Genomic DNA, 15,900 nt, shown 5'->3' on the forward strand with positions numbered 1-15,900 from the left:
AGCCTGTCCTCCTATAGCTCCTCCCACCAGCCTCCTCTGCTATGCATTCTCTATGCACCTGTATACTGGTGTAGGTTGTGTCCATGTACTATAGTCTATAGGTAAGAATACTACTTGTAATGAAATAGTAGCCTGGTCCCATATCTGTTTGTGTTGTAAACTCAAGCACAAGCAGATATGGGAACAGGCTAATGTACTAGCCCTGTGGAGCAAGACAGATTATTAGTGAGAGTCCATCATAATAACTTTCCATTGGTGTCAGACAGGGCAATTAATGACGCAAATACACTTTCCAATACAAACACCAGCTATCTAGTTGTAAATAAAAACAGCAGAAATAATGGGAAGCTGTGCAGGGTAGTATTTACAGGGTGAATTTGGGGACAACAAGGCATACACAGGGTGTCAGGCTGTTGACTATGGTAAGTGTAGATACTGTATTATAAACTTGCTATGTGTGTCCGAGTGCAACTAGTGATGCAAACACCCTTCTAATACAAACACCAGCTGTCTAGTTCTAAAAGTAGCTCATATCAAGGTCAAGTTGCGTCCTGACTTAAACAGTGGATAAGGGATGAAAGTGCACCTGATAGAGAAAACGTCACGTTTCCATGTTCAATCACATAACATTGTTTACTATGGAACGATCCGGAAAAAAACTAGAAAGAAATCTGTCCCTAAATTAATGGACTCAAAATGACACGTCTTTGCAGGTAACCAGACACAGGGCCATGTGGTGTGTGTGTGTGTGTGTGTGTGTGTGTGTGTGTGTGTGTGTGTGTGTGTGTGTGTGTGTGTGTGTGTGTGTGTGTGTGTGTGTGTGTGTGTGTGTGTGTGTGTGTGTGTGTGTGTGCCGGTTTGCTTGTGTGTGTGTGTGAGAACACACAGTGGGCCGCTATTGTGACGTGTGGCTGGAGAAGCATCTGTTTCCAGTAATGAGGTGGACAGCCTCCATCACCACAACAGGGAAGACACCATCTCTCTAGTGCGTCTGGATGGTCTTCATGGTGTTGTGTGTGCTTACTGGAAATGTGCGATGACCTCTGAATCTGTCATGGTGCAATCTGTAATCAGATTTCCTTATTGCACTGAGACTGTGTCATGCCGTTAGATTTGACACTATACATCCATCTTGCTATGTCTCCAACTTCACGTTATATACAAAAAAATATAAACGCAACATGGAAGGTTTTGGTGTCATTTTTCACGAGCTGAAATAAAAGATCCCAGAAATTTTACATTGGCACAAAAAGCTTATTTCTCTCAGATTTTGTACACACATTTGTTTACATCCCTGTTACTGAGCGTTTCTCCTTTGCCATCCAGCTGACAGGTGTGGCATATCAAGAAGCTGATTAAACAGCATGATCATTACATGGGTGCACATTGCGCTGGAGACAATAAAAAGCCATTCTAAAATGTGCGGTTTTGTCACACAACACAATGCCACAGATGGCATGCTGACTGCAGGAATGTCCACCAGAGCTGTTGCCAGATAATTTGATGTTCATTTATCTACCATAAGCCGCCTCCAAAGTCATTTTAGAGAATGTCCAACCGGCCTCACAACCGCAGACCACGTGTATGGTGTTGTGTGGGCGAGCGGTTTGCTGATGTCAACGTTGTGTGAACAGAGTGCCCCATGGTGGCGGTGGGTTTACGGTATGACCAGGCATAAGCTACGGACTACAAACACAATTGCATTTTATCGATGGCAATTTGTATGCACAGAGATACCGTGACGAGATCCTAAGGCCCATTATCGTGCCATTCATCCGCCACCATCACCTCATGTTTCAGCATGATAATGCACAGCCCCATGTTGCAAAGATCTATGCACAATTCCTGGAAGCTGAACATTTCCCAGTTCTTCCATGGCCTGCATACTTACCATGTCTGGGATGCTCTGGATTGACGTGTACGATAACGTGTTCCAGTTCCCGCCAATATCCAGAAGCTTCGCACAGCCATTGAAGAGGAGTGGGACAACATTCCACAGCCCACAATCCACAGCCTGATCAACTCTATGTGAAGGAGATGTGTCACTCTGCATGAGGCAGATGGTGGTCACACCAGATACTGACTGGTTTCTGATCCACGCCCCTACCTTTTTTTAAGGTACAGTATCTGTGACCAACATATGCATATCTGTATTCCCAGTCATGTGAAATCCATAGACTAGGGCCGAGTCATTTTAAAAAATCGATTGATTTCCTTATATGAACTGTAACTTGTTGCATGTTGCGTTTATATTTTTGTTCAGTATAAATATTGTTCTGAAGCCAACGTCCCACTGTGTGTGCTGGGTTGTTTCTGACTTGGCTCCAATGCTGTTCAATAGAATATCAATACTGGTTGATTTATATTACACGTATATTTGGACAGCTTGTTTCAGTGCACTCGGTCCGGGCCTTATCCGCTGTTGAAGTTCATACACAACTTGAACTTGATATGAGCTATTTCTAGAACCAGAAAGTGTGTGTTCATGTAAAATATGAACTTGATACGTGATATTTTTAGAACTAGATAGCTGGTGTTTGTATTGGAAAATTGTATTTGCGTCACTAGTTGGACTCTCGGACACCCTTAGTAAGTTTATATACAGTATGTGCATTAACCTTAGTCAACAGTGTCTTGGCTGGTGGTACTGTAGTATTGGGAAGTACATTTGCTTCACTATTTGAAGCCTTTGACACCCAAGTTTGTATTAGTTCTACCCTCTAGGGTTGGGGTAAAGTTGTACAAATATTGAATTGCAATTAAATTCCAAAAGATTAAATGTTTTTACATTTCCAATTACAATCAAAAAGTAAAAATATCCTAATTCCAATTAAATAACAATTCCAAATTTATTTCAACATAAATTCTCCACGAGTGAATTCAAGAATTGAATTGGAATTTCAGTTTAAATTGAAAATGACCCCAATCCTGCTACAGTTTAATGTAAACTTGATCCCAACCCTGGTACACTTTAATGTAAACTTGACCCCAACCCTGGTACACTTTAATGTAAACTTGACCCCAACCCTGCTACACTTTAATGTAAACTTGACCCCAACCCTGCTACACTTTAATGTAAACTTGACCCCAACCCTGGTACACTTTAATGTAAACTTGACCCCAACCCTGCTACACTTTAATGTAAACTTGACCCCAACCCTGCTACACTTTAATGTAAACTTGATCCCAACCCTGGTACACTTTAATGTAAACTTGACCCCAACCCTGGTACACTTTAATGTAAACTGGATCCCAACCCTGGTACACTTTAATGTAAACTTGATCCCAACCCTGGTACACTTTAATGTAAACTGGACCCCAACCCTGGTACACTTTAATGTAAACTTGATCCCAACCCTGGTACACTTTAATGTAAACTTGATCCCAACCCTGGTACACTTTAATGTAAACTGGATCCCAACCCTGGTACACTTTAATGTAAACTTGATCCCAACCCTGGTACACTTTAATGTAAACTTGACCCCAACCCTGCTACACTTTAAAAACCCAATAATGTTGTGGGTCCATCAGACAAATGTTGTGGGTCCATCAATAACAAAAACATGAACACCACACAAGGGTTAATGGAATTATTAGTATAAAAGTGTACTGTAGGATTTGTTTTGAACCATTTCATCCTGTATTCCTATATTTCCTGTATAGCTAGGCTGTCTGAACAGTGACATGATCAGCCTGAAAGTCTGAGGGAATTGAATTCGAGTTGGAATTTGTGGAATTGTTGGGGATAATATTGAATTAGGGAATTGACTTCTTGGAATTTGGAATTGAGAGGAATTGAATTATCTCTGAATTCAAAGACTGACCTGTATTTTGAATTTAATTCAATGGAATTTATAGGGAGAGAGAGAATTGAACTAGAATTGCATTTATGGAATTATCTCCAACCCTGAAGTGTACACACTTCACCTATCCTCACTGTAACCATTCAGAATACAACTTCACACTATTTCTGATACTGTGCTGTAACTATATTCACACCACTGCTGTTCATATTTCATCCCCTGTTCAATATTGTGTCAGTTGGTGTAACGTACCAGTGCGTCCTGGTAAACGTTGGTCCATTGAACCTGCTTGGCCTTGTTGTTTGCTTTGACCATGGGCCTTCCCAGTACATCCAGGTACTCCTGTTGTGTGTGAGAGAGGAATCAGACCAAACCAATCAAACAATCACTACTGTACATTGAATAGCGTGACTATATAGAGAGGTGTATCATATGTCCACAAGAGGGCATCAGACACAAACTCTAAAGAACTGTAGAAACGCTGCACAGCATTATTACTACAGGCCAGATTTACTGACCATTTGCACCAAAGCAAGATCTGCATCTTATAGTTGAGTTTAGACTTCAGTGTTTTAAGATCTATTTGATCACTGTTTACCTGAGTGTTGATCCTGATAGCACCGATGGAGGGGATTTCATAATAGTACCCTGGAACACAAGTATTTCACCTTTACACGTCATCATCTACAATATAACATACCAGGACACAGCATGGTAGACTTTGGCTCTGATTGAATTCCATGACAATGCATCCTTCCTTGTTCTCTTCCTGGAAGTAGTCACTTATCTGACATGGTCTGGTCCTACTGTAAAAGCATTAGTGTGGACACATTGCTTTTCCTAATCTAATCATATCAAATAGGGAGGAAGGACGTAGTATTCAGGCAGGGCCATGACGTATGTGTGTTTGCGTGCGCGTGTGTTCTGTACCTTTGTTGGTGCAGGCCATCCACTGGATTGGTCCTTTGTCATAGTTGTGTTGGCCCACTGAGAACGTGAATATCCGCACCTAAAGGGTCAACATAGGGTTAAGGGTCAATAGATGTAACATGTATGTATCTGTGTACAGTATGTTTCAGTGTATGCATATGACTTGTATATCTCTACAGTATGTATATGTTGGTGTGTATTATCTAGCAAGAGATGGGAACACTAGTCCACCCGTTGCCCTGGGATTTCTACACTCTGCTTACCAAACACATTTACACAGTATACGGCCGATTATGAACAAATATACACACCTCAGGAGGCTGGTGAGGGGAGGACGGCTCATAACAATGACTGGAATGGAGTGACTGGAATGGTATCAGACACTAGGAAAATATGTATTTGATGTGTTCGAATACCATTCCATGGATTCTGTTGCAGCCATTACCATGAGTCCGTCCTCCCCAATTAAGGTGCAACCAGCCCCCTGTGATACACACATCTGTATCATTGAGTAATTGAAGCGCTTTGATTTATGCACAACAGAATGCATTCTGTAGCAGCAACTCCTCTGATGGAGATCTTCCCCAGGATCATGTAAACTACCCACAGAACCTCCTCTTCCTGAGGGTTCCTTATGTCTGTGTGTAGGAGACGTCTCTATCTCGCAACCAACCTTTTTGTCAGCGTTGTACTTCTGGAAGATCTCCTGGGCCCTCTCCTCTCCTCCGTCAGTGAACAGCATGATGATCTTGTTACACAACGCCCTGCCCTGGGTCACGTTCAACTAGAGAGATAGAGAGGGGAATGACGGAGGGGGGATAGAAAGAGTGGGGAGAGGAGGGGGGGAGTGGGGACACAGCACAGAGAGAGAACGAGAGAGGACGAGTAGGGACACAGAGACGAGGAGGGTTGGGGGGTGAGAGAAAACAACACAACATACATTTTATGTAATTTAAATGACTAAAGCACAGTGATTAGGTTTACGATGCACTGTGTATTTACAAACCATCAGAAAATAAATCAGTTATTGAAAGATCATTTTTTGCGTCTTCAACCAATATTTCCCCAGGTCTTGTATTTGTTGTACTCAAACTAAATGACTTTTAGGATGGGACAATGAAGATTTATTGAATTGAAGAGGTCAGACCTGGACAAAACACTGCCAATTAAATCCACTTATTTTCCTTTCAATAAACTTCATTCTAAGAGTGCTGACCTTCCTTTTTACAAACATTTAATTTCATTTATGAAAGTGGGCACCCCATCAAAATAAGGTTTGATGGAAAAAGGTTTAATGTTTCGCCATCAGGGTCCTATTTATTAGGAACCAAATGGAGGAAAACGGACTGAAACAGGGAGAGAGACTACCTGAATTTGTCCAATAACAAACGTTTTGCTACGGTGTGCCCAAATGAATTACGACCCAAGTGATTGAAACAAATAGAAGAGTGAAATGGCCAAAATCGCCAGCAGATGGCGATAAGTGACAACAATAACAGGTGGTCTCCTCTGGGGCGACTACTAGTACAATAGCTTGTTTCCATTGTTATTCTCATCATTCAAGCTAATCTAATGTCTCAGTTTCATCGAGTTACATCAACCACGTGGGCTAATGAAAAACAGGGAAAACCCAGGCGACACAAAGTCTGAAGAGTTGGAATGGAAAAATACAAGGGATATGTTTAATGTTTTGTAGACACACTGGTCATGCCTCTCTCCCTCCCTCTTCTCTCCCTCGCACTTTCTCGCTCACTCTCTTGAACGCACTCACACACGCCACACCACAGTCCCTCCTAACTGGCACTCACACACGCCACACCACAGTCCCTCCTAACTGGCACTCAACCTCATGCACACACGCATGTACGTGCATACATTCAAACAGTAAACTATAGCACGCACACACACTCTCTCATCCCCTACCGATGAGAGCTGCTCGAAGGCCAACTCGAAGCCGCCTTTGTAGTTGGTGATGCCCTTGGCTGAGATGTTCCGCACAGCATCCTTCAGGAACCTCTTGTTCCTCACGTTGGCCTGGACCAGGTTCTGAAAGCACGCCGCCTTCACCGCTTTATCATTGAACTGTAGCAGACAGATAGACAGAGGGAGGGGGAGGGAGAGAGAGAGGAGGGATGAGTTGTTAAATTATCATCGAACTGAATGAGAGACAGAAAGAGAAATAGAAAAGTCACCCGCTGAGACAGAGGATGAGCCATACACATACATTCCTACACACCCACACACATGACAGGGATTTTAAGGCTCTGTGTTTTAAGGCATTGATGTTTGGTACAGTCTGTGGTTAGAAATACTAATATTAGTCATTTGAAAGGAGCACTGATATCATTCTGTCCACATTTACATACACAAGAAAAGATCACTGCTACACACACTCCAGTTACAGAGATCACTGCTACACACACTCCAGTTACAGAGATCACTGCTACACACACTCCAGTTACAGAGATCACTGCTACAGACACTCCAGTTACAGAGATCACTGCTACAGACACTCCAGTTACAGAGATCACTGCTACAGACACTCCAGTTACAGAAATCACTGCTACAGACACTCCAGTTACAGAGATCACTGCTACAGACACTCCAATTACAGAGATCACTGCTACAGACACTCCAATTACAGAGATCACTGCTACAGACACTCCAATTACAGAGATCACTGCTACAGACACTCCAATTACAGAGATCACTGCTACAGACACTCCAATTACAGAGATCACTGCTACAGACACTCCAGTTACAGAAACCACTGCTACAGACACTCCAATTACAGAGATCACTGCTACAGACACTCCAGTTACAGAGATCACTGCTACAGACACTCCAGTTACAGAGATCACTGCTACAGACACTCCAGTTACAGAAATCACTGCTACAGACACTCCAATTACAGAAATCACTGCTACAGACACTCCAGTTACAGAGATCACTGCTACAGACACTCCAATTACAGAGATCACTGCTACAGACACTCCAGTTACAGAGATCACTGCTACACACACTCCAGATACAGAGATCACTGCTACAGACACTCCAGTTACAGAGATCACTGCTACACACACTCCAGTTACAGAGATCACTGCTACAGACACTCCAGTTACAGAGATCACTGCTACAGACACTCCAGTTACAGAGATCACTGCTACAGACACTCCAGTTACAGAGATCACTGCTACACACACTCCAGATACAGAGATCACTGCTACAGACACTCCAGTTACATAAATCACTGCTACACACACTCCAGTTACAGAGATCACTGCTACACACACTCCAGATACAGAGATCACTGCTACAGACACTCCAGATACGGAGATCACTGCTACAGACACTCCAGTTACAGAAATCACTGCTACACACACTCCAGATACAGAGATCACTGCTACAGACACTCCAGTTACAGAGATCACTACTACACACACCCCAGATACAGAAATCACTGCTACACACACTCCAGTTACAGAGATCACTGCTACAGACACTCCAGTTACAGAGATCACTGCTACAGACACTCCAGTTACAGAGATCACTGCTACAGACACTCCAGTAACAGAGATCACTGCTACAGACACTCCAGTTACAGAAATCACTGCTACAGACACTCCAGTTACAGAGATCACTGCTACACACACTCCAGTTACAGAGATGACTGCTACAGACACTCCAGTTACAGAGATCACTGCTACAGACACTCCAGTTACAGAGATCACTGCTACAGACACTCCAATTACAGAGATCACTGCTACAGACACTCCAATTACAGAGATCACTGCTACAGACACTCCAATTACAGAGATCACTGCTACAGACACTCCAATTACAGAGATAACTGCTACAGACACTCCAATTACTGAGATCACTGCTACAGACACTCCAATTACAGAGATCATAGCTACAGACACTCCAATTACAGAAATCACTGCTACAGACACTCCAATTACAGAGATCACTGCTACAGACACTGCAATTACAGAGATAACTGCTACAGACACTCCAATTACAGAGATCACTGCTACAGACACTCCAGATACAGAAATCACTGCTACAGACACTCCAATTACAGAAATCACTGCTACAGACACTCCAGTTACAGAGATCACTGCTACAGACACTCCAGTTAGAGATCACTGCTACAGACACTCCAGAAACAGAAATCACTGCTACAGACACTCCAGATACAGAAATCACTGCTACAGACACTCCAGTTACAGAGATCACTGCTACAGACACTCCAATTACAGAGATCACTGCTACAGACACTCCAATTACAGAGATCACTGCTACAGACACTCCAATTACAGAGACCACTGCTACATACACTCCAGTTACAGAGATCACTGCTACAGACACTCCAATTACAGAGATCACTGCTACAGACACTCCAATTACAGAGATCACTGCTACAGACACTCCAATTACAGAGATCACTGCTACAGACACTCCAATTACAGAGATCACTGCTACATACACTCCAGTTACAGAGATCACTGCTACATACACTCCAGTTACAGAGATCACTGCTACACACACTCCAGTTACAGAAATCACTGCTACAGACACTCCAGTTACAGAGATCACTGCTACACACACTCCAGTTACAGAGATCACTGCTACACACACTCCAGATACAGAGATCACTGCTACAGACACTCCAGTTACAGAGATCACTACTACACACACCCCAGATACAGAAATCACTGCTACACACACTCCAGTTACAGAGATCACTGCTACAGACACTCCAGTTACAGAGATCACTGCTACAGACACTCCAATCACAGAGATCACTGCTACAGACACTCCAGTTACAGAACTCACTGCTACAGACACTCCAGTTACAGAGATCACTGCTACAGACACTCCAGTTACAGAGATCACTGCTACACACACTCCAGTTACAGAGATCACTGCTACAGACACTCCAGTTACAGAGATCACTGCTACAGACACTCCAGTTACAGAGATCACTGCTACAGACACTCCAGTTACAGAGATCACTGCTACACACACTCCAGTTACAGAGATCACTGCTACACACACTCCAGTTACAGAGATCACTGCTACACACACTCCAATTACAGAGATCACTGCTACAGACACTCCAGTTACAGAGATCACTGCTACACACACTCCAGTTACAGAGATCACTGCTACAGACACTCCAGTTACAGAGATCACTGCTACACACACTCCAGTTACAGAGATCACTGCTACACACACTCCAGTTACAGAGATCACTGCTACACACACTCCAGTTACAGAGATCACTGCTACACACACTCCAGTTACAGAGATCACTGCTACAGACACTCCAATTACAGAGATCACTGCTACATACACTCCAGTTACAGAGATCACTGCTACAGACACTCCAGTTACAGAGATCACTGCTACACACACTCCAGATACAGAGATCACTGCTACACACACTCCAGTTACAGAGATCACTGCTACACACACTCCAATTACAGAGATCACTGCTACAGACACTCCAGATACAGAAATCACTGCTACACAGACTCCAGTTACAGAGATCACTGCTACACACACTCCAGTTACAGAGATCACTGCTACACACACTCCAGTTACAGAGATCACTGCTACAGACTCTCCAGTTACAGAGATCACTGCTACAGACACTACAGTTATAGAGATCAATGCTACACACACTCCAGATACAGAGATCACTACTACAGACATTCCAGTTACAGAGATCACTGCTACAAACACTCCAGTTACAGAGATCACTGCTACAGACACTCCAGTTACAGAGATCACTACTACACACACTCCAGATACAGAAATCACTGCTACACACACTCCAGTTACAGAGATCACTGCTACACACACTCCAGTTACAGAGATCACTGCTACACACACTCCAATTACAGAGATCACTGCTACAGACACTCCAGTTACAGAGATCACTGCTACACACACTCCAGTTACAGAGATCACTGCTACAGACACTCCAGTTACAGAGATCACTGCTACAGACACTCCAGTTACAGAGATCACTGCTACAGACACTCCAGATACAGAAATCACTGCTACAGACACTCCAGTTACAGAGATCACTGCTACAGACACTCCAGTTACAGAGATCACTGCTACAGACACTCCAGTTACAGAGATCACTGCTACACACTCCAATTACAGAGATCACTGCTACACACTCCTCAGTGCACAAATGTGTCTACTTCTCTGTGTGTGTGTGTGTGTGTGTGTGTGTGTGTGTGTGTGTGTGTGTGTGTGTGTGTGTGTGTGAGAGTGAGAGAGAGAGAGAGACTTACATTCTCACACACACACACACACACACACACACACAAACACTCTTCAGAAAACGTTCCCCTCCATAACCTAATGAGTTGGAAGGGTGTGGAGACATAAGAACTGGGGGGATTGATGGAACGTTGTCAGATATCACCACAGGGGGACTTGTGTTTCTGCAGATCCAAATAAAGACTAACATGCTGGGGCAGAAGCAGAGAAATATTGGTTTGTAAATAATTATGGATGGAGATGTCCCCCGTCCCCAGCCCCTTAACTCCCAGGAAATCCACTTTCTCACAGAATTACCAATCATTGCAGGGACTTCTCTATTCATCTCCTTCATTTTAAATTCGGGAACTGGATAGTCGCATCTGTATTTCATCATTCCTCACCATTCTCATATCGTCTTGTCTAGCTGGCGCTCACATGGGCTGCCGTTGAGTTGGTTACACATGCTCCGGATTTAAGCTCTGATACACTTGACTCTGCTGAACACAGATAATTGTATATGGGCACACTGAACACACAGAACTATAGGCGCACACACACACACACACACACACACACACACACACACACACACACACACACACACACACACACACACACACACACACACACACAGTACATTCATGTGTAGGAAAAACTCCCTAGAAAGGCAGGAACCTAGGAAGAAACCTAGAGAGGAAGCAGGCTCTGAGGGGTGGCCAGTCCTCTTCTGGCTGTGCCAGGTGGAGATTATAAGAGTACATGGCCATTAAGGCCAGATCGTTCTTCAAGATGATCAAACGTTCATAGATGACCAGCAGGGTCAAATAATAATCACAGTGGTTATAGAGGGTGCAACAGGTCAGCACCTCAAGAGTAAATGTCAGTTGGCTTTTCATTCCAAGAACCCATTCCTCAAACACAATAACGACTAGCACAAAGTCATTGCATTGGTCCTATAATTATAATGGGTAAAGACCACAGTCATTCCATTCGTCCTATAAATGGCCTGCGTGTAAAGACCATGTTCTGCCAACTGCCTTGGATACTCACATAGACCACATTGACGTAGTCATCGTCAGACAGCGTCTCCAGCATCTCGTTGACAGAGGTGTGGATGAGCTTCAGGGTGAGGCCAGAGACACTGCCGCTCCTACGGACAGACGTTATAACCTGTTATTACATATCTATGACAGGGTTATTACGTGCCTATTACTACAGTGTAATGGGAGAATAACCATGAAAAACAGTCATTGTCTGGTTTGGAGGAGTGGATCAGTTTGAGCGTTAACTCAGACACCTACAGGAAGGAGAGAAAGGGTATTAGATACCACAGGAACAGGTTATTACCAGATGTTACACATCTATGACTGTGTTCTCCAGACAAATATGTGCTTGTTTGATCTGGATTTAACTTGAACTGGATTGCTTCCTTCAGCCAAGAGCTAAAATAGTCTGTTGTTGTATTTCTCTTGTTTGTGTGGAGGAATTTCAATTGAATATCTCTTAGATGAACACATCTATATCCGCAGCAGAGTAATGAGCAAGGGGAATCAGACCACATAAACAACAAATGTATCTGACTCAACCAACACCACCATACTGTAATTCATATTTAGCACTAGGCCTAAGTGTGGTGCCGCCATTACATATGCAATAAGACCACTAACTAGCCTGTTAGCATTCAGGGGCCCAGAAAGACATTGCTCTTTAAATTTGCCACGGCTGAAGCTATAAAACTAATATTGAGTGTGATGAAGTGGGAGACATGGGTCGTGTGCTAAATGGCACCCAATTCCCTATACAGTGCACTACTTTTGACTAGCGCCTTATGGGACTCTGGTCAAAAGTAGTGCACTATAGGGAATAGGGTGCCATTTGGGACAGGCAGAGACAAAGAGGCATTAAAACAACCACAGGCCGCGTGACTACTAGGCTTTTAGCTAACACTAATAGGCTCTCTAGATATAGGCCTATCAGGATAAACATGTGAGGGGAAGTGGCTAGCGTCATTAGGCTAACCCAGCAGTGGACTTAAAGTGCTATCACCATGCCTCCTCTAGCCGACGCTAACGCTACATGAAAGGCTAACATTAGCATAGAGTGAGTCACTTTAACTCTGACATTTCATGTTGTCGTAGCGGCGCCGAGGATTGGACATTTAATGATATAGGCCTACTCTTGAACATAGCACCACTCAAGTTAAAATTGGATGTGAGAGAAGTTGAGAGCAGATGGTCTATATATAAATACATGCTTTAATTAGTTGCAGGTAAAGACAAAATGCACAGAACGGAAAAAGGAGGAGTGAAGGGTTGTTTCTTTTATATTCCTTCTGCTCGGGCATCACCACGACGGCAGCAGCACAGCTTTGATGTTGAAATAGCCTGTCAATTGAGCCCGCCAATTATCTACCTCGCGTCAAGAGCTAAGGGGGGCGAAATGGATTTTTCATATACATTTTTTATTGTTCTCATTTAGGTGCTGGCGCGGTGCCAGCCTTTCCATTCCAGGCACAGCCGATTAATCAGGGTGTGTCGCGGTGGCAAGGGCTTTACCCATCTAAGATAAACGATTTGTCTAAGTTCCATGACAACAAAAAAACTTCCTAGAGGAAATTCTCATTAGCACATAATAAGATGATAGTGTTATGTATGTTATGTACAGTATACAGCAGGGATTTGCTGATGGACTTGATATACATGACATTGATAGCCTAGTGTGTAGTTGATACAATAGCATATAGTGGTTTGATTAAAGATGCACTATGCAAAAATCGCTCCGCCCTTTCCTGGTTGTTAAAATTCTAATAGTTTGCCTAATTTCTATTTAGGTGACAAAACAAGCAAGTATAGTGTAGAGAATCATTGTACCATCTAAACCGCTGTGAAATATCTTTTACATAACCCAAAATATTGTATTTTCAGCTTTTTGAAGTTGGTGTACCACTTCTTAGACTTGCTTTCAATGAGAATGACAGATCAATAACTCTATGTGAATTTGGGTTGGGTCCCCCAAAAAAGTTACAGCTTGCAGCTTTAAGACAAAATAGTCTGGCTGTCTTGCTCTACTTTTCCAAGTTTCCAAGTGATTTCTGATGTACTTTACATGAAATAGCCATATACCCAGGGAGTATTGTGGGAGCTTGTTCCGATGTTGTTACATTTCTTTTAACATTTTTATTTAACCTTTATTTAACTAGGCAAGTCAGTTAAGAACAAATTCTTAGTTTTCAACGACGGCCTACCCCGGCCAAACCCGGATGATGCTGGGCCAATTGTGTGCTGCCCTATGGAACTCCCAATCACGGCTGGTTGTGATAAAGCCTGGAATCGAACCAGGGTCTGTAGTGATGCCTCTAGCACAGTGCCTTAGACCTTAGACCACTGTGCCACTCGGGAGCCCCTATGTGTAAGGTCTGTGTAATACTAACCACTCTCAGAACAAGAATAGACTGACGAGTTTCAGAAGAAAGTTCTATGTTTCTGGCCATTTTGAGCCTGTAAACAAACCCACAAATGCTGATGCTTCAGATACTCAACCTGTCTAAAGAAGGCCAGTTTTTTTGCATGTTTAATCAGCACAACAGTTTTCAGCTATACTAACATAATTGCAAAAGGGTTTTCTAATGATCATTTAGCCTTTTAAAATGATAAACTTGGATTAGCTAACACAACGTGCCGTTGGAACACAGTAGTGATGGTTGCTGATAATGGGCCTCTCTATGCCTATGTAGATATTCCATTTAAAAAAATCTAAACATTAAAAAAAAATTACAACATTAACAATGTCTACATTCCGTTTCTGATCAATTTGATGTTAATTTAATTGACCAAAAATTTTTTTTCTTTCAAAAACAAGGACATTTATAAGTGACCCCAAACGTTTGAACGGTAGTGTACACTCACAGCAAAACAAATTATGGTTTCGCTATAGTTCATGACGAATTCTATTTCCTCAGTCTCTCCAAGTCATGAGATGATGCAGCTCTAAGCTCAGCATTATAGGCTGGTGGTGGGGGGAAGTCAGACTTGTTTTTATGACTGGTCATGAAATGGATTCTGACTGTAAATATGAATCACAAAAAGAGAGTCACTCACGCATCCACTAGGATCAGCATGTCCTTAGGAGACGCTGCCCCCTGGATGTACCTGGTAAACAAACAAGCAAATAAATACAGCGGTGAAAAAACACTTGAAACTTTTACCTTATGTCTAATGATTCCAACAAATAGACCAACATAAAAAAACCATTGTCAAAAGCAGTCTGACTTTTAATTGTCAATTGTAAAGTAACAGGGTTATGCATCTTTGTGTGTGTGTGTGTGTGTGTGTGTGTGTGTGTGTGTGTGTGTGTGTGTGTGTGTGTGTGTGTGTGTGTATACACTGTGTGTGTGTTTCTCAAACAGTGTTTAATATGATGACCAAAAATCTAGGTTTAAGCAGGGCAGGCAATGTTCATTCTGAGAAACACTTGGAGAGATAGAGGACGAGGAGACAGGCGGTGACTCAATGTCTCCACTCACCACGGTCGCCGCCGGACGTCGTAGAGGTCAATCTTATTGGGCGTTTTTCGTGAGTCCATCCAAGGGGATGCTGGGTACAAAGACAATTTAAATCAAATCAAACTTTATTTAAAGTGCATTTGAAAAGACAACACACTTCACAGTAAAAGCATAATGCTTAATTTGAGTCCAGACAGAGACTACTAACCAGCTGAATGTTACATACATCATAACAGTTTGACTTTAAACACTGCATTTTAAATTCACCTTACCTTGATTCTAAATGTGGTTTTACAGTAGTGTTGAATATGTTTTATTTCCCTCATTAAAATGCAAATCAATTTATGACATTTTTGACATGCGTTTTTCTGGATTTTTGTT

At 42.7% G+C, this 15,900-nt stretch overlaps 1 protein-coding gene across 3 annotated transcripts in view; it reads right to left on the minus strand.

Annotated features, from left to right (window-relative positions):
* LOC106595617 (voltage-dependent calcium channel subunit alpha-2/delta-1) overlaps positions 1-15,900 on the minus strand; it is a 176,096-nt gene that overhangs the window by 40,301 nt on the left and 119,895 nt on the right. For all 3 annotated transcript variants that reach the window (XM_045722235.1, XM_045722234.1, XM_045722233.1), the window contains exons 8-15: positions 15,541-15,610; positions 15,116-15,166; positions 12,069-12,168; positions 6,657-6,815; positions 5,407-5,517; positions 4,734-4,812; positions 4,402-4,451; positions 4,056-4,145 (exon numbers count right to left, since the gene is read on the minus strand). In XM_045722235.1, coding sequence (XP_045578191.1) covers positions 4,056-4,145; positions 4,402-4,451; positions 4,734-4,812; positions 5,407-5,517; positions 6,657-6,815; positions 12,069-12,168; positions 15,116-15,166; positions 15,541-15,610 — 710 coding nt within the window. The remainder of the gene's footprint in view (positions 1-4,055; positions 4,146-4,401; positions 4,452-4,733; positions 4,813-5,406; positions 5,518-6,656; positions 6,816-12,068; positions 12,169-15,115; positions 15,167-15,540; positions 15,611-15,900) is intronic.

The sequence above is a fragment of the Salmo salar genome, chromosome ssa07 (genome assembly GCF_905237065.1).
Source record: "Salmo salar chromosome ssa07, Ssal_v3.1, whole genome shotgun sequence".
NCBI lineage: Eukaryota > Metazoa > Chordata > Actinopteri > Salmoniformes > Salmonidae > Salmo > Salmo salar.